We start from the raw sequence: 20,608 nt of genomic DNA on the forward strand, positions 1-20,608 counted from the left end.
TATTCCGTATGGGGCCTTATATGGGGGCCAGTATTCCTTATGGGGCCTTATATGGGGGCCAGTATTCCTTATGGGGCCTTATATGGGGGCCAGTATTCCGTATGAAGCGTTATATGGGGGCCAGTATTCTGTATGGAGCTTTATATGGTGGCCACTATTATGTGTGGAGCGATTCACCGGTTTCTGAGCTATTGTGGAATTTACAATAGATATCACTCATGTAATGTAAGAAGTGAAATCTTTGCATTGTACTATATATATATTTCTCCGCCGTATCTGTGCATCATGAATCATGGTATGTGTTAAAGGGGCCCACTGAGACTCTTTCGCCCAGGGCCCACAAAAACCTGGAGCCGGCCCTGCGTCTAGCCAAGACCAAATGTATGTTGAATGTGTCTTTGGGTGTTTTTCAGTTCTATACAAGATAAATGAAGCAAATGTGATCTCCATAATTAATTGGTATGTTATTCTCCACAATTAAACGAATGTATGACACAGCAACGGTGGATGATCTTCTAGAGCATATGCCAATAACATCTGGAAATCTGCAAAATGATCCATAACCCAGGCCTGGATCTTCAGGACTGAAAACCAAGGACTACTTCATGAAGCAAGTTGCAGTCCCTGGCCATAGATAATTTATGTTGTTAATGTTTCATTAAAAGTGATGTTATGTTTTGTTATACGTATATTTTGGATAAACATTTTGTTAAACCATTTCATTTATTGCTGTTTGTGTTTATTTTATTTAGACATTTAAAATATGTTTCCAAAGTTTCAATGACATCTATGAAATATTATGTGTATATTTCATAAATGTCATTGATTTCAGATACTGACTTACCAGATTTGTTACATTTATTTTAAAATGTACAGCGAGTGAAATAAGAATTGAACACATCACCAATTATGTAAGTAAATATATTTCTAAAGCTCCTATTAACATGAAATTCTCACCAGATGTCAGTAACAACCAATCCAATAGACACAGGCAAAGAAATCAAACCATAGATGTCTATAAATTAAATTATGTGTAATAATGAGAGATGACACAGGGACAAAGTATTGAACACTCTTACTGAAATTTGCTTCGAGACTCCTCCTGTATGGAGAAACTAGTCGCATGCATTGCTCAGGTGTGATTTTGTCCCATTCTTCCACACAAACATTCTTTAAATCCTGAAGGTTTTGTGGACTCATTCTATTAACTCTGAGCTTTAGTTCCTTCTATAAATTTTCTATTGGACTTTGATCAGGTGATTGGCTGGGTCATTCTAGCAACTTTATTTTCTTTCTCTGAAAACAATCGAGCGTTTCATTGGCTGAGTGTTTGGGATCATTGTCTTACTGAAATGTCCACCCTCGTTTCATCTTCATCACCCTGGTAGATGGCAGAAGATTTTTGTCAAGAATTTCTCTGTACATTTGTTCATTTATCCTTCCTTCAATCACATGATGTTTGCCAGTGCCGTATGCTGAAAAACAGCCCCACAACACGATGTTCCCACTTCCAAACTTCTGTCATGGTATGGTGTTTTTGGGGTAATATGCAGTGCTTTCGGCCTCCAAACATGGTGTGTATTAGATCATCCAAAGAGTTCAATTTTGGTCTCATATGACCAGACTATATTCTCCCAGTATTTCACAGGCTTGTCTAAATGTTGTTGAGCAAACTTTAAACACGCTTGAACATTCTTTTTATTCAGCAATGGAGTCTTTCGTGGTGAGCATGCATACAGGCCATGGAGGTTGAATGCATTACTTATAGTTTTCTTTGAAACAATTGTACCTGCTAATTCCAGGTCTTTCTGTAGCTCTCCATAGGTTGGCCTTGGCTCTTGGACAACTCTTTTGATAATTCTTTTCACTCCTCTGTCTGAAATCTTGTGGGGAGCACTTGGTCGTACCCGGTTTATGTTGATGTGATGTTTTTTTCACTTCCAGATTATGTCCCCAACAGTGCTCACTGGAGCTTTCAGTAGTTTAGAAATTCTCTTGTAACCAATGCCATCAGAATGTTTTGCAACAATAAGGTTGCGAAGGTTTTGAGACAGCTCACTGGTTTTACCTATCATGAGATGTTTCTTGTGTGGCACCTTGGTAATGAGACCTCTTATTATAGTCCAACAGTGGAACCAGCTGATATTATTTTTCAGGAATGCTTTCTAATTACTGATAGATTTCAGCTGGTGTCATGACTTTCCATGGCTTTTTGCACCTCTTGTTCTTCATGTGTTCAGTACTTTTTCCCTGTGTCATTTCTCATTACTACACATAACTTAATTTATGGAAATCTATGATTTGATTTCTTTTCCTGTGTGGTTTGGATGGGTTGTTTCCGACATCTGGTGAGAACTTCATGCCAATAGCACCTAATAGAAATACATTCATTTAGAAAATTGGTAACGTATTCAATACTTATTTCATCTGCTGTATTTTAAATGTCAATAAAACTTGCAAGTCTAAACAATGTTTGCAGAAATGCATCTCCCCCTCAAATTTTGTGGCTAAGATTTACTTACGTTCAATATTTTAGAATTACATTTTTTTTAAATATTATTTAATCACCAAGTTATTTCACATTTTCCTCTATTGTAGAATGTGGGATAATTTAATGATCACTTGTGGTCTCAGCAGTCAGACACCCAACAATCTATAAATTATCATATCTATAGGGGGTAGCTGTCATAATCCCTGAAGAAGGAAATCATTACTTTTTGAAACGCGTGGTTTGGTAGATTGGTCTATCCAGACATCTGTGGTCTCAAGTGACTTCACCTAATAGTGTTATCTTTGAAATCTGTGGACTCCAAAGAATCACCACTGGCTCTAAACACATTGGGCTCATATCAGGATCAGGAAGTCCTCCAATTAAGGATTACAAACCTGGGAAATGATAGTTGAACTGACTGGTTGATGTGGAAAGTATCCACACGCCATTGCCGTACAAATAGAGCTTAATGATGACTTCTCTTTACAGAATTTACAGCATGTTATACCCCATCATTCCGTACACAGTCAGAGTCTTCATATGCTTAACTATTAGGGCTATGTGCCAATATTTTATCATTTTTTTATGTTATTTCCACATTAGCACAGTAGGTATATGCTACTATACACTAGACCTTTTCTTTGTGATTTTATTTAGGGTGTTTAGAGATTCACCTTACCCTGCTGCTGTGTCATCATATGGTAGTAGTGCTCATATTAATTTTTATACAGAGAGTTTTAACTTTATAACTTAGTACAAAGCTTTTATAACAATATAAAAGAAGATAATGAATGTGCAGAAAATTATGAAAAAGACAAAGAAACATAAAATAGGTTCAAAGGGAATCTTTCACATGAAAAATGCTATCAACCTGCAGCTATGAGGTTAATCTGCAAGTTAATAGCGTTATTATGCTGCCCGGCGTCTGCACTTAGAGCCCTGCTGCCAGGAGAAAATTAACTTTATTCCCCCCTTGGCAGCGTTTGGGATTCAGTCATAGGGGTGGCACCGGCGTGGGTTCATTCACCGCTCTGTGTATAGAGAGTGATGGCTGTAACTGCGTCCCCAGCACTGACTGACAGCTCGCTCAAGATTAGGGCAGTCTATCAGTCAGTGCCGTTACAGCCGCCGCTCTCTATATACAGATCAGTGACTGAACTCCTGCCGGCATCGCAGGAATAAAGTTTATGACCTACTGGCAGTGAGGCTCTAAATACGGGAATCAGGCAGGTTTAGAAAGTTTTTAACCTGCAGATTAACCCTACATCTGCAGGTTAATAGTGTTTTTTTCATGTGACAGGTTACCTTTAAAGAATTTTTTTAAACTTCCCAAAAAATGAGAACCAGATTTTGAAATTTATCGAAATATATTTTTATACTAAATCATAACTTTTTTAATTATGAAACAATTGTCACAAATCTCAGAATAATGTTAGAAACAATATTGGAATTTCAACCACAAAAAGCAACAATTCCTGAAATTATTGACAACTTTCCAATATAGACAAAGCATTTAAAAATAATATGAAAATTAAATGTTTTATAATTTAATTTTACAATTTATAAAAACCATCATGAGTGGATGGAGGACCTGGACACCTACTTACTAAGGACTAACGCTCCAATGTATGCTGCCCTTGATGTTTGCCTGTACTGTAGCCAAATATTAATGGCCATGGGGTGGTTGGCATGATTGATTTTGAAGTGTGGAGTAAGTAGGCCAATCCTGGCTCTGTGAAAAAGGGATTAACTACTGTCATATGAAGGACTGCCTCAGCCTGGGAAGAGGGGGGGCATAATAGACATAGGCATAGCTGGAAATAGAGGAGGCTGAGGAATTGGAGGTTGAATACTGGTGTGACCAATTAATCACCATCTTTTAATTGCTGTGAAACATTCTGTTGGATCATTCGGTGGTGATCCAGAATCTATTCCTGTTAAAGTGCCTGACTGCATGTGAGTATATACATTTTCAGGAACATGCTAAAGACAATGACCCAGACTGCGAGCAACCATATCATCATCTCCTGAGTTATTGCTGAACCTGACTGTCTATCAGGGCTGCAGCAGAGTGTCCTTACTTTTATCTTCTCTTAGGATCACTTGCTGAGCACAGAGCTGTAGCCCGATCTGTGGTTGACATTGTAGCTGTGGTCTGCACAGTTGTTGACATACTGTGGTGTTATTAGTGGTTCCTGTTCTAGCACTTGTGGTATCCATGAATTCTTTGAAGAGGAAAAGGATCTAGCTCACAAACAGTAAATTACATATTTAAAAAGTTACCAATGTCAGCATCATGAATAAGGGTGCCAGGTCATCCGAAACGCGTTGTTGCCTTCTTCTTTCGTGTAACCATCACCATGAAAATCTTGTTTTAATCCTCTCCCATGCACTTTTTTGAATAAAAGATTGTTCACTGTTTGTGTGCTGGATCCTTTTCCTCTTCAATGGATTACCTTCACGCTTTGACATAGCGTTTCCGGGCTCTGAATAAACTAAATATAAACCAAACGGTGAGCTGGATATTTCTTTACTTAGCCATGAATTCTCCCCAATATGTTCATAAATCTGTTCAGCCATAGCGGTAGCTTCACTACTTCTTTCTACTCCTGCATTGCCAATGTACTCAGAAATGGTAGTCGGGCAAGACATATTGGATGCCTGCTCTGGATTGTAAGCACATGGCGTCCAATCATGAGTATTAAAAACATAGATGAATGACTAGCTTACATTTGATATATTATGCAATCAAAAGAATTTCTACTTAAACACACAAATATATGACTGCTGACAGAAAATTAAATTGTTGCAGGTACATAGAGGGCCATTTGCACAGTGCTGTGAACCCATTCTTAAGCCTCTACTGCATTTCCCTCCTATATTGCTCATGGCAGCTCCACCACCTCTTAGTAACATTATCATCTTATAAATATAGAAAAAATATTTATGTACAGTACAGACCAAAAGTTTGGACACACCTTCTCATTTAAAGATTTTTCTGTATTTTCATGACTATGAAGATTGTACATTCACACTGAAGGCATCAAAACTATGAATTAACACAAGTGGAATTATATACTTAACAAAAAAGTGTGAAATAGCTGAAAATATGTCTTATATTCTAGGTTCTTCAAAGTAGCCACCTTTTGCTTTGATGACTGCTTTGCACACTCTTGGCATCCTCTTGATGAGCTTCAAGAGGTAGTCACCGGAAATGGTCTTCCAACAATCTTGAAGGAGTTCCCAGAGATGCTTAGCACTTGTTGGCCCTTTTGCCTTCACTCTGCGGTCCAGCTCACCCCAAACTATCTCGATTGGGTTCAGGTCTGGTGACTGTGGAGGCCAGGTCATCTAGCGTAGCCCCCATCACTCTCCTTCTTGGTTAAATAGCCCTTACACAGCCTGGAGGTGTGTTTGGGGTCATTGTCCTGTTGAAAAATAAATGATGGTCCAACTAAACGCAAACCGGATGGAATAGCATGCCACTGCAAGATGCTGTGGTAGCCATGCTGGTTCAGTATGCCTTCAATTTTGAATAAATCCCCAACAGTGTCACCAGCAAAGCCCCCCCACACCATCACACCTCCTCCTCCATGCTTCACGTTGGGAACCAGGCATGTAGAGTCCATCCGTTCACCTTTTCTGCGTCGCACAAAGACACGGTGGTTGGAACCAAAGATGTCAAATTTGGACTCATCAGACCAAAGCACAGATTTCCACTGGTCTAATGTCCATTCCTTGTGTTCTTTAGCCCAAACAAGTCTCTTCTGCTTGTTTCCTGTCCTTAGCAGTGGTTTCCTAGCAGCTATTTTACCATGAAGGCCTGCTGCACAAAGTCTCCTCTTAACAGTTGTTGTAGAGATGTGTCTGCTGCTAGAACTCTGTGTGGCATTGACCTGGTCTCTAATCTGAGCTGCTGTTATCCTGCGATTTCTGAGGCTGGTGACTCGGATAAACTTATCCTCAGAAGCAGAGGTGACTCTTGGTCTTCTTTTCCTGGGGCGGTCCTCAAGTGAGTCAGTTTCTTTGTAGCGCTTGATGGTTTTTGCAACTGCACTTGGGGACACTTTCAAAGTTTGCCCAATTTTTCGCACTGACAGACCTTCATTTCTTAAAGTAATGATGGCCACTCGTTTTTCTTTACTTAGCTGCTTTTTTCTTGCCATAATACAAATTCTAACAGTCTATTCAGTAGGACTATCAGCTGTGTATCCACCAGACTTCTGCACAACACAACTGATGGTCCCAACCCCATTTATAAGGCAAGAAATCCCACTTATTAAACCTTACAGGGCACACCTGTGAAGTGAAGACCATTTCCGGTGACTACCTCTTGAAGCTCATCAAGAGAATGCCAAGAGTGTGCAAAGCAGTCATCCAAGCAAAAGGTGGCTACTTTGAAGAACCTAGAATATAAGACATATTTTCAGTTGTTTCACACTTTTTTGTTAAGTATTTAATTCCACATGTGTTAATTCATAGTTTTGATGCCTTCAGTGTGAATGTACAATTTTCATAGTCATGAAAATACAGAAAAATCTTTAAATGAGAAGGTGTGTCCAAACTTTTGGTCTGTACTGTAAAAATATATATATATATTTAGGGCAACAATGGCAAGAATGATGGTGGGCATAACACATCATAAACATCAATTTATGCACATATGGTGGCTTTAATGATGTTAGCATTAAACATCATAAACATCTATTTAGGGCACATACAGCTGCATTAATGATGTGGGCATTAAACATGGGGGCTACATACATAAATGAGGGATGAGCATATTTGCATATCTCCTTCAACACAACTTTCTTCGTGATTCTGTCACTGTAGGAGGGAAGTCTATTACCACAAAGCTCAGGCCTCTCCTGCCCAAGAACAGTGATCCTCTCAACATCCATAGTACAAGACATTGCTGATGGCAGAGCTTAGAACAGCTCATCAGCGCTCTGTAGCCTAAAAGGTCTGAACTTCCAGTTTGTAAAAACAGGATGTTATTTGATACGGATCCATGAAAAACGCATGACACATAGATCGGTACTCATCTGTGTTCTGTTTTTGAGATCTAATTTACTTATTGGTTACTTACCGTAGTTATGAAAAACGGATCTAAGTAGTGAATGCTGCAGTGTTTTACATGCAGACAGACCATCGGTCTGTGTGTAAAAACGTTCATGTGAACTACCACATTGTCTTTCATTGGTCCATTTGCTGTCCGTATGGTACCTGTTTTGCATACTGACAGCACACAGACATTTAATATGCTTGTCTGAACGAGCCCTATGTATAACAGTTTTAGAATTGGAACTTAAACATTGATAGCACCCATCAGGAGAAATAATGACCCATGTTCCAATCTTGAATGGAGAATTGGTCAAACATGTACGCTAGTACTTAAGTCAATATCTATGGAACTAAGGTAGCCAAGAACAGAATCTCATGGTCTGCGTGGGAGCCCCAGCAGTAATACATTTATCATCTATCTTGTGGGTGGTGTAATAATTGTTTCTCATGGGCCCCCCCCTTTAGGTACCAGGTATTATCACTCTCATATGTCGATGCTTGATGGTACACCGCTGTCATATTCTACTGATCAGAGCCCATTAGAATAACTTGTTTTTTATTTAGCACATAGTGATTTTGGACATTCATGTTATTGTTCTTCAGTTGTTCAGGTTGGATTTCCTTGCCTTGGCAATCAAGATGGAGTGGCAGCATTTGAAGTCAATATAATTGTTATGAATTCAGAAGGAAATGTGATTCTACAAACACCGCAAAATGCCATCTTTTTCAAAACATGTCAGCAAGGTGAGTGGGAAATCTATGTGATTTACCTAAAAGCAAACCATATTGAAATATCAGCCTAAAAGGGTTGTCCGGCTCCAGACAAGTCTCTCTTCATCTACAGTTTTATGCCTTTTCTTTTGCATGTCTGCATTTCTGACAAGGGTTTTTGTATGCAGGCATGAAAAAGAAAAAACACCATCCCTAAAGCGTGACACAATGACACACAAAACACACCAAAAGTAGGAAAAAAGGCAAAAAAAAATAATGCATGGCATGTAATGGATTGCCAGTGATTTTCAAGTTCTGATGTCTTGTAATTACTGCATGTGCAGGCATTATTCATTTCTTTTTTCAAAGGGGTCTCTTTCAGACAATGTTCTGCCCCAGCTGCAATTTGTTAAAAAATAACAAAGCGAGTTATACTCACCTTCCCCGAGTCCACCGGCGCTATGTCAACAGCCCAATCAGTGAGCTCGGTGGCTATGCCCATGTAGACAGAATGCACCCTTCGGAGCCGTTGGGCTCACTGATTGTCTCCTGTGCTGTTGACATGACATCAACACTGCAGCCAGTTCCAAACACAATGAGTGGCAGTGGAGACTCGCCAGTGGACCTGGGGAAGATGAGTACAATGCAGTTTGTTATTTTTTTTTAACAGACTGTAGCCAGGGAAGAACATTGTCTGAAAGAGGACAAACCCAGTTCACACAAGCTTATAAACAAATTCTCTGATTTTCCGACAGAAAAAAACCCCGGTGATTTTTCATCTGTATTGTCATCTATTTGCAATCCATATTTCAGTTTTTTACATCTTTATGGCATCCAAATGGCATCCTATTTTATACATCAGCAGTTGATAAAATGTACAAAACCCAAATACAGTTTCCTGTGTTAAAAATTGCAATTTATCTGTTAAAATCAGATGCTATACATTTGATCCGTATGGAATCCGATTTTTTTTTGCGCACCCATATACCTAAAAAGTTGACTCTCATTCAACTCCATCAACTATATTGTGGCCACAGCTGGGTGCTGCACATCCACAACTATTCAAATAGGAGAGGATCTGCAGTATACCACTGCGACCACTATAAGGTTTATGAAGCTGTGCTGTGTACAACTGATCATGTCCGGTCGCCACAGACTCCAGGTACAGCTGATCAGATATTGATGGCCTAGCCTAAAGATATTTCATCAATATAAAAGTAGTGTACAACCCCTTTAATATAGCTTGAAACAATATCCACAAAACAGATTTCATAGTCAAAGAGTAACATTTAAGGCCCTATACCAAGTACAAAAAAGAGCCTGCATAAGTATGCTGTGGACACTCCTATACTGAAATTCATGCACAAGAAAACATGGGGTAACCAGTCGATCCTTAAAATGTAATATTATTTATTAAGAATATTAAACATTGGCATACAACACAATATACATGCATACAGACAAAGTCAAAGGCAAGATACAGGATATCAAAAATGTGCTAACCACTAATATACATTTGGGTTGGGAAGAGTTAAATGTATAATGGGATTCCTTAAAGTGCAAGTGCTCAAGTCATACAGGGTCTGTATACCTGTCAGATGTATCTACATCATGAGTCTAGATTCTCTGTGTGTTAATACAAATAAATACTATACCAACCTAACAATAAGGCAGTTCATTATAGATCAGTTAATAAACATTAAGCTCCTGATGAACCCAAAGAACAGGACCACAGTCCCTAATCACTCTTACCCTTCTGTCACCCATATGGAGTAAGTACACCAGCAGTACTTGCACTTTAGAGAATCCCATTATACATTTAACTCTTCCCAACCAAAGTATATATTAGTGGTTAGTACATTTTTGTATCTTGTCTTTGACTTTGTCTTTATGTGTGTATATTTTGTTGTATGTCATTTTTTAATATTCTTAATAAATAATATTACATTTTATGGATGGACTCGTTATTCAACGTTTTCTTGTGTATGAGCCCTTTAATATAGCTATACTATTACTATACTATATTGGAGTGCACCCCCAAACGGCTTACATGATCTAGTAGCTCTTGTAAAAGATGTCAAGTAGTGTACTTCCCCTTTAATATAGGTCTGAATAATAGAAGAGACCCCTAAACTGTAGCCACTCATTAGGAAGTAATAGTAATCCATGTTAAAGGGAATCTGTTATCAAGGTGCAATCCATCTCCCCAAACCACTTAGCTTGTCAAGTAGTCCTTGTAAATTTAAACCAATCCATACTTTTCTTTATAAAGTCCACAACGCTATAATCGCAAAATCCACATTGTTATAAATATGCAAATTAGGTTCCAGGTGCTCTGGGCGTGACAGAGCCCTTGCCAGGCTTCTGCCTTCCAAACCCAAGTACTTCCCTGGCAGGCTGGCATCTCGTACTGCTGGTAGCTGTGTGATGTAAAGCACCGGCAAAGGAAATCTTGTGGTCAAGCAGCACTGGGAGGCGCAAGGCGGTGACTTGAGCTAGAACTAGGATGGCAAAGGATGGGAAAGTGCTCTATCACGCCCAGAGCACTTTTGGTATCATTTGTGTATTAATAAAAATAAAAACGTGGATCTATTGATTATGAAGTCTAGGACTCTATAAAGAAAAGTATGGATTGACTTATGTTTACAAGAGCTACCTGACCATGTAAGCCGTTTGGGGGGTGGATGGACCCTGATAACAGATTCTCTTTAACATGTATTAAAATTACTTCCTAATGAGTGGCTAAGTTTAGGAGACTCTTCTATTATTCAGAGCTATATTAGGCTATGTGCCCACATAGCAGATTTGATGCAGAGCGTTTTTGCTTCTCTCTGGCAGAAAAAAACACATTCAGACTTACATGCGTCTTTTCTGCCAGAGAGAAGCGTTTTCGCATGCGTTTTTTCAAGCACTTTTCCAAGCGATTTTGAGCATCACTTGGAAAAGTGCTTGACAAGTTGGTCACACAATATAAATCCATGCAACCGGCATGGATTTATATTGTGTGACCAACTTAGATGCTTCAAATGCTGCATCGATAGTAAAAAAAAAAAGAATTAAAAAGTTCAAAATAAAAAAACCCTGTATACTCAACTCTCCGGTCTGCTCCCGGCGGCGTCCACTCTCCTCGACTTCCCGCGGTGTATTGGCAGGACCTGCGGTGACGTCATTTAGTCAGCTGATGGTCACGCGACCAGCACCTGACTGCTGACGTCAGCGGTCGCGTGACCATCAGCTGACTAAATGATGTCACCGCAGGTCCTGCAAGTACACCGCGGGATGCCGAGGAGAGAGGACGTGGCCGGAAGAAGACCAGAGAGGTGAGTATACAGTTTTTTTTTATTTTTAACTTTTTTTATTTCTTTTTTTCACAGCGTGGTAGCTGGTGAAGAGGAGTTGTAGTCTCCTCTTCATCCCGGGTACCACACGCACCGCGATTACGCCGCAAATTCGTGGCCATTGATTTTAATTGAAATGCAGCAAATCCACATACTGTATACCTGCGGGTTTGCTGCGTTTCAATGGCCTCGAATTTGCAGCGTAATCGCGGTAGAAATGGTCATGCTGCGTTTTGCAACGCAATGGGAATTTGGTGCGCTAATTAGCGCATCATGTGCACAGCACATCCGAATTCACATTGCTTTGCATGGCAGACGGTTTTACAAGCGTTTTTGCAGCCGTAAAAATGCTGCAAAAACGCTATGTGGACTCATGGCATTAAAAGGGTTGTACACAACTTGACTTATCTTAACAAGAGCTACTTGACCATGTAAGTCGTTTGGGGGTGCACCCTGATGTCAGACTGCCTTTAAATGCATAGATTTAGATGTTTTGCCAACAATAGGAGCAAATATCATCAGAGGAAAGAAGGGAAACTTTAAAAATTTCCTGAATGACAGGTTTTTCTACTTTTCAGGGATCTGCTCATGTTTTTGCAAGTAATCTGTATGGTAGTGTTAGACGTTCAGTATTTGTTCAGTATTTTTCCTCAGTATTTGTAAGACAAAACCAGGAGTGGAACAGAAGAAAAGTATAATAGAAACCCGTCACCACTTCTGTATTTATCACCCACTCCTGGTTTTGGCTTACAAATATTGAGGTAAAATACTGAACAAATACTGAACGTGTGAACATGGCCTTAACTGAGTATATTTCTGTGCCTTCACACATTTATTTTGTTTCCTCTTTTTATGGAAAACAAATGAAATCTTTGAATAAGGGATTTAGATTGATGTAGAATACTTTTCGTTTTTCTGTACTTGAAATTGATGATGTATTCTTTTCTTCCTTCAAGTCCTTATAATAGAAGTATTTTTTGATTAGCCAAGTAGCACTCAGATATGCAGCTCTCCGTGTGTTTAATGATCACTATAATCCAACGTTCATCATCCTTTATAGAATAAACATGTGGACCTTTACATTTAGTAGGTCTTGGCAGTTACTTTAGCACAGTAACTTAAACTAAACATTGCGTCTACTTGATGATCAATCCTACACATCAGTTTGATGTTTTTGGGATATTTTTCTCTATTTAGCTGCTTTACCTAACTGATGGTTTGAACTGTCTTTGAGTCATTAGTCAGAGCTGCATGCAATCAGCACAAAGTTATAACCAGTAATACACTGCAGGAGGCAGCAAATGCCTAACCATTATGGATTGCCTCCCTCATCTGCGTTTATTCTTCTTGTATTCTTGATAGACATTGCTGGTCCTCCTATGCATACTCAATTGTGTTTTTTGTGAAAATGTAACATTTTCTATCAATGGCTTTTCTCTCCATAGGCTTTTCTTGACTGTAATTTTAAAAAAATATATCAGCATAAAGGCATGTGCTTAATAGCATTAAATTAAAAATGCCAGCAAAAAGCGCAATAAAAATGTTTCAAACATGCCATTTTTAACCCCTTCCTGCTGTGGCCAATTTTTTTTTTTTTTCTCGCCTTCTTTGAATAACCATAATTTTTTTATTTTTCTGTCCATATAGACCACAGGTCCCCAACCTTTCTGACCTTGAGAGCCACATTCAGCTATGAAAGAGGGTTGTGACGCGCCCCCTGGGGCCGTGGAGTACTCGGCGCCGGGCCGGTCGGTTCTTTTGGGATAGTGACGGTGGCGTGACCCGGTCCGTGGCCCCGGGCGGTCAATAACGGAGGGGAATAAAGTTTTGGGGATAAAGTTTCGTGACACCACCCGTGGTATGCGGCTATAGGTGACCGCCGCTGCTGTTCAGATCCACTGGGGCTGTTGGTGATGAAGCAGAGATAGTTCAGCTCTCCACAGGTAGAACTAGGCCCCAGGGCAGTTAAAGAGGTAGCTTTGTTGTTGGTGTAGTGAAAGGCAGGTGACGCAGCAATTAAGTCAAGGATACAGCGGGGTGCAGTCTTCAAGTTTTTACTCACAGTTCTTATGATGTTCCAGGTTATAAGTGCTAGCAGGTTATAACAGCCCACCGAGTCCTGTGTCCTCCGGTGAAGGGATCCAGCCAACTCTCAGATAACTTGGGTGCACTTGGTGTCACGCTGTCTCTGTATACTGGAGGTAGGGGGCCTAAGCTGACCCTAAGCTGGGGCCCTGACTAATCCCTCAACCTGGAGGTACTGTTAAAGGTACAGAGGTCCAGGCCACCAGCGTAACCCCTACCTCCTGAAGATCCCTGCACCTCAGTAATCTAGTCCTGAGAAGGACCCCGATCACAACCAAAGGGAACAAGAAATAATATGCCCAAACACAGTATTTAGACGAACGAGACAGTACAAGGGAAAAACCAAAACCACCTTGCATACAAACAACTTCTCAACTACAACAGAGGGAAAACCAACGGGAAAGGAGATAAATGATAAAGCGAGGAAAGGGAAAAAACACTTCCAAATACACTTATCTCAGCAACTCCAAACACCACGATCCGCTCTGTCAGTCTGAATGAAATGCTTTCACCGACACCTCCCAAACAGACCAGCAGGTATATGAAGGAATCTCACTACAGAAGTATTGATTGCAGCTGGGCGAGGCTGGACCTCATCTAGCCCAGAGAGAGAGAGAGAATTAACTCCCTCACTGCCGAGAAACACAAAGCACCAACAAGTCAGCTGCGAGAAGTCAGGCTGTGTACTCGTGACGATCTTCGTGGCAACACACCCGTGACACTTGGTCAGGACCCCCTTCTTGTGTACCTTTCCCGGGTCGTCTCTCTCTGCGCAGGCTCTCGCCCTCCTGCCCTGCGCCTCACACACAGTGTCCCGAGCCAGTGGCCGCGGGCCTTGTCGGGCGACGTCCTCTCTGTCCCCTTGGTTCTATATGGCCACCTTTTCAGCGAATGTGTGTGGTTTTGGCTACGGCACTTAGAGATACTGCAGCCTCCGGTTTGCTGGCTGAGTCTTGCAGTCCTCCACTAGTCTGGGGCCGGTCCCCTACGGCGACCTGATCCCTTCTCCCAACTACGGTCGGCGTGAGTTCGGGCGCATGGGTGGACTCCGCACTTCCTGTGCCCCTAGGATCCCTTCTCTGTCTCTGGAGCCCTTTTCTGACTCCCTCGCTCCTCTCGTTCTCTCTCCTACTGGGCCCCTCTGACTGGGCCCTCACTCTGTCTGGACCCTACTCCTCAACGGTCCTCACTCACTGGGCGCTTCTAGATGTTTCTACCTGTGTTTTTATACTGTCTGTCATGTGACCCACGGCACTAACTGTCACTCTACGTGGTCCCCTCTACCTTCAGTCCTTCCTTGTGTGCTCCCTTAAACTACTTCCTCCACCCACCTCCTCTACCTAGTTCCCTCCTTCAGACAGGGATAGGGACTGTGCTCTCCCTCAGGAGCAATCTCGCCCTTACCTACTGGAGTGATGTGGTGTTGGATGTGGGTGCGTGGGTCCCGTGTAGTGCTCTCTCCTTACCCGAGATTCGGGTACCACATCTCTGGCTGAGATGCAGTACCTCTGTGGCGGCTGGACCCGCAGGGGCGCCACAGTTGTGAGCCACATTCAGCTCTGAGAGAGGGTCACGAGCCACATTCAGTTCTGAGAGAGGGTCACGAGCCACATCCAGCTCTGAAAAAGGGCCGCGAGCCACATTCAGATCTGAGAGAGGGTCGCAAGCCACATTCAGCTCTGAGAGAGGGTCACGAGCCACATCCAGCTCTGAGAGAGGGTTGCGAGCCACATTCAGCTCTGAGAGAGGATCACGAGCCACATCCCGCTCTGAGAAAGAGTCGCGAGCCACATTCAGCTCTGAGAGAGGGTCACGACCCACATTCAGCTCTGAGAAAGGGTCGCTAGCCAAATTCAGCTCTGAGAGAGGGTCACAAGCCACATTCCTCTCTGAGAGAGGGTCGCGAGCTACATCCAGCTCCTGCCCAATTCACAGTAGTGGCACTCAGAGCCCCCTATTAGGCCACGGCCCCACTATCAGTATTTGGTCAGTATTCAGTTAGTATTTTTCTCAGGAGTGGGAGCCAAAACCAGGAGTGGGTGATAAATGCAGAATTGGTGACTTGTTTCTATTATACCTTTTCTCTGATTGTTCCTCTGATTTAGGCTCCCACTCCTGAGAAAAAATACTGACCGAATACTGACCAAATAATGATAATGGGGCCGTGGCCTAATTGGTATAATGACAGCCAAAGCTTTTCCACTGAAATGACACCAAGGCAGTATGGCAAGCTCCAGGGTTTCCTATCTTACCTCCATTCAGATCTGCTCTTCTGTGAGAGGCTACATTTAAGTCACCATCTAGAGCTCTACTCTTAATAGCACTTTGCTACACCTGGTGCTAATGGACCAAGCTGACAGATAGCCACCAGCCACACATCACGGGCCCACGAGATACATGTGGCTCTCAAGCTACAGGTTGGGAACCCCTCTTATAGATGTATGGGAGCTTATTTTTTGGAGGATGAGTTGTACTTTAGAATGACACCAAATTGGAAAAAAATTCCAAGTGCTGTAAAATTGTGAAAAAACAGAATTCTGACGTCTTTTTTAGGAATTGTTTTTACGTCATACAATGTGTGGTAAAAATGACTGGCAAATATGATTCTCCTCATCAATACGATTGCGTCAATAGCAATCTTGCCCAGTTTTTTTTATTATTTTAGTGTTAAAAATAAATCTGAACTTTTGAGAAAAAAAATATTTTTTTTGGTTTGTATCGCCATTTTCCAAGATCCATATTGTTTTAATTTTTGGGGTAGATGGAGCTGTGTGAGGGCTTATTTTTTGCAGGGCCATACAATGTTTTTTTCTGATACCATTTTGGGATAGGTATTACATTTTGTCTGCTTGTTACAGAATTTTTTATGATGTAATATATATCAATTTTGTCGTTTTGAATTTTTTTCTGTTTACTTTGTTTACCGATTGGGTTAATTATTTTTATAGTTTGATAGATTGGATGTTTTTGGATGTATCACATTTTTTTGTTTTATTATCTTTATTTTTAAAGGGGTTGTCCACTATTAGGACAACCCCTTCTCAAGCTGAATGGTTGCCCCCAATTAAAATAAAAGTACTTATCCTTACCTCCCGTGCTGGCGTCGTTCCAGCAGTGTCAGCACTCGAATTCCCAGGGCTCATGTGCGGTTGTGACGTCATGTGAGCCCTGCGCCCAATCAGCGCTGGCGTCACAGTTCCTGCCTTTGGATCTATAATCAAGAGGAAGTGAGCGGCCAGCCGCAGCTCTCACTTCCTGTTGATGACATATACGTCTGAAGGCGGGGGCAATGATTGGGCGCAGGGCTCATGTGATGTAACAACCTCATGTGAGCTCCGGGAATGTGAATGCCGACACCGCTGGAACGGCGCTGGCACCAGAGGTGAGTATAAGTGTTTTTATTTTACCAGGGGAAAACATTCAGATTGAGAAGGGCTTGTTCTAGTAGTGGTAACCCCTTTAATGTGGGAAAAGTGGGGTGATTTCAACTTTTATGTTTTTCTTTTCTTTTTTTTCATGTTTTTAAACTTTTTTTTGTTACTTTTTACTGTATTTATTAGTCCCTTTAGGGGACTTGTACTTGCGATCATCTCATCGCTTGTACCTTATACAGAAAACCACAGTATTGCTGAATATAGTAAAAACCACAGTCTCCTTTTGAAGCCCGGCCACAGGCTAAGTTTCAACACAGCTCTGTAATGACAGGCACATAGCACACCCTGGGCTGTTAATGTCTCTGTCAGAGATTGCACAGGTTTACAGTCACAGACGGAGCTCCAATCCACCCGCGGTTATTAGAGGCAGGTCCTGGCTGTAACCCCGTGAGCCTGCTCCATACATCCGCTACTGACTTGCACTGTACATGTACAGCGGATGTCGGTAAGGGGTTAAAATAATTGTGAAATGCACAGAAAAAATGTGTGATAGAGGCTTAATAGAAATTAACTCATTTTCCTAAATTAACAGAAGTCTAACAGCACTAACCATTGTTTTAATTCCTTGTCACTTTTTATAGGGAATGTGGTTTTTGCTACACTATCTGAGAGCAGCATAATGTAAGGGCAGAGACACTGATTCCAGTAATGTATCATTTACTGGGCTGCTTTCTGCAGTTCTAATAAAATCACTGTTTTATCTGCTGCAGATCTATCTGTTCTGTGAATGCTGTGCTCTGTATAACCCCGGCCAGACCAATGATTGGCAACTGTGTACATTATGCATAGGTAGAAAGCTGCCATTCAGTGTTGGGGCTGGAGTTATACACAGCTCATGAACATGGAAGACTACCTGGCAGCTGGTTTACTAGTCCTCCTGTGATAATCTCCTGCTGATAAAATATTGATTTTATCAAAACTACAACAAGCAGCCCAGTAAGTGACAAATCGCTGGAATCAGAATCTCTACCTCCACATTATGCTGCGCTCAAATTATGTGGCAAAATCTGGTGGCAAATTCCCTTTAAATTGTAATATATTTCTGTTTTTTGTTTACCAAGCAAAATGTCCTGGAGGATGTAGAAATGGAGGCTTTTGTAATGAGAGACATGTTTGCGAGTGTCCAGATGGGTTTTACGGGCCGCACTGTGAAAAAGGTAAGACTTTCACTGATCAGAATATAAAAGGGAACATATGTAATCTAAACCATATACTGCAGGAAGAAAATAGCATTGATTTATGTAGCTTCATCCCACAGTTCTTATAATAGCTGTGGATGACGTTCCGCTGTTCTGAAGGCCTGCTGTTGCGTTATAGGTTTATACTAGAATTGGACACGTGAAAAAACAAGATGCTGTAAACAAGGGGGTCCTTTGAACATCTTTTCATTAATTTATCTCAATTAAGTCAAGATTCATTTTTTTTTCATAACCTAACGCAACATACCATTTATCGTGGTAAACAAGCAGTTACAAACAAAAAAAAAAAAAAGAAAAAAAAAAAAACTCCATCGAAGGCTGGTGTAAATTAACCATAGTACCAAAAATCAAGTCAGATTCATTATAAATACAGAGAATAAGCGAGCCATGTTCTGTTGGATGCCATATGTACGTATGTGTTCTAGCAGAATATCTCTATAATCCTGGGTTGTATGGAAGACCATGTTTATTCCTGTAAATTACAGGGCTCCTTACTGGCTCAGAGCATTAATTCACTTGATGAAGGCGACTGGGTCATTGAATGCTCTTAATAATAATCACATAATCATATCTGCAATTAAATATTAGATGTGATATTGTTTTGAGCTTTCTGCCAGCAGTGTTGTTTCCATAGCTGGGATTAGAATATGTTACAGTTTATTATGATTGCCTGTGTAGTGTGTTCTGTTCTTCCAGCATTCTTGCCTCTGATATCTATGTCTGTGTGCTCTTCAGTGCTCACTCCTGTTTTGTATTTGGTGTTTGCAGACAAATATGCACACGGAGTGCCTGCAGCCTGAAGCCGTCTTTTATAATGCTGCCAACATTTGTAAAAATAACTTTACAGCTCCGTGCCCATGCATATGGCAGTTCAGCTGACAGAGTCGGACAGGGACAATGGCATGTGATAAAACTATGTCTGATGACTCCATACATAATAATGTACCTTCCACAATACTACAGGATAGATTACAGAAGGGATTACAGGATAGATTACAGAAATAATGGCAAGCTCTGATTCAAATTCCTCATGAGGAAATAAACTGGATTAGATTAAAAAATGGCTCAGCAGTTATGCCCAGATGGCACTACTTAACTCTTTAAAGATTGGCACAAACAAAAATAAGTCATAACAGATTGAAGATCAGGGACTCTAAGGTATGTGCGCACAATCAGAAATTTCTGCAGCGTTTCTGCAAGGTTCTGCACCTCTTGGTAGGAAAAAACGCTGCGAAAATTCCACAGTGTTTTTGATGCGTTTTTGATGTGTTTTTTCCAATGCATTGTAAGGCTGTGTGCCCACGTAGCGTTTTTCAAGCGTTTTTGATGCGGAATTTCCGCAGCGGAAACGCTTGTAAAACGCTTGGTAACCCGCACCCCATGGTCCCCAATGAGAATCCGCAAGTTCTATGCCCATGCTGCGTTCAAAAATCCGCAGCATGTCAATTAATTTTGCGTTTCCGCAAGCAGAATTGCCTTTGTCCAATGCATAAAAAACGCAAGGCAATTCCGCATGTGGAAAACGCGTGATAAACGCACGAAAAATGCGCGATAAACGCGTGCGGAATTCCGCATGCGTTTTTCCGGGAGAGGACTTGCAGAAATGAAGCAGAAATTTTCTGCTTCATAAATGCAACGTGGGCACATAGCCTAAAGGAAAAACGCAGGCAAAAATGCACAAAAAATGGACATGCTGCTTATTTAAACACACATGAAATTCTGTAAGGAAAATTCCTGATCATGTGCACAGATCTTGCAAATTCTCTTAGAAAATGCTGGGATAAGGTTTGCAATGCGTTTTTGGGGCCAATTCCACACGGATTTACCGCATCAAAGACACATAAAAAACGCACCGTGTGCAAATAGCCTTATTACAACGCAGTGGAAATTTAAATGTCAGTCCTGTGTTTTATTGTGGCCATGACATAAATGTCATAGGTCAGTGCTGTATGTTCCTTACTTATAAATGAACTAGGCACTTGCTAGCAGTTTTGTGGCATCAACCTTGGTTCAGACTTGATCAACCATGCTCTTTATACTCAAACGTGGCATACAGATGTGTACAGTCTGACCCTACTGTCATCTGTTACACTTTTCCATCTGACTTCTTTCCTTCTGTATGTAGTTTATCCAGAGTGGGAACATTGAAAATTGTAACATGTGACTGCAAGATCCGACTATACACAGTGATTGTTTGTAGTCTGTTGGACACATAGGTGTAGTGTAGCCTCTATATAAGGATTCTACAGGCAGGCTTTGCAAAAGCCACTCTGTTTAGCAAGTTCC

General features: G+C 41.1%; 1 protein-coding gene across 1 annotated transcript in view; it reads left to right on the plus strand.

The window, feature by feature from the left end:
• Positions 1-20,608, plus strand: part of WIF1 (WNT inhibitory factor 1) — a 167,881-nt gene that overhangs the window by 96,087 nt on the left and 51,186 nt on the right. Inside the window, exons 4-5 of the mRNA XM_073650692.1 lie at positions 8,159-8,299; positions 18,185-18,280. Of these exons, the coding sequence (XP_073506793.1) occupies positions 8,159-8,299; positions 18,185-18,280 (237 nt within the window). The remainder of the gene's footprint in view (positions 1-8,158; positions 8,300-18,184; positions 18,281-20,608) is intronic.

Source organism: Phyllobates terribilis, unplaced genomic scaffold (genome assembly GCF_046119375.1).
Source record: "Phyllobates terribilis strain yellow unplaced genomic scaffold, ASM4611937v1 Scaffold_11__3_contigs__length_659146591, whole genome shotgun sequence".
In the NCBI taxonomy this organism is placed as follows: domain Eukaryota; kingdom Metazoa; phylum Chordata; class Amphibia; order Anura; family Dendrobatidae; genus Phyllobates; species Phyllobates terribilis.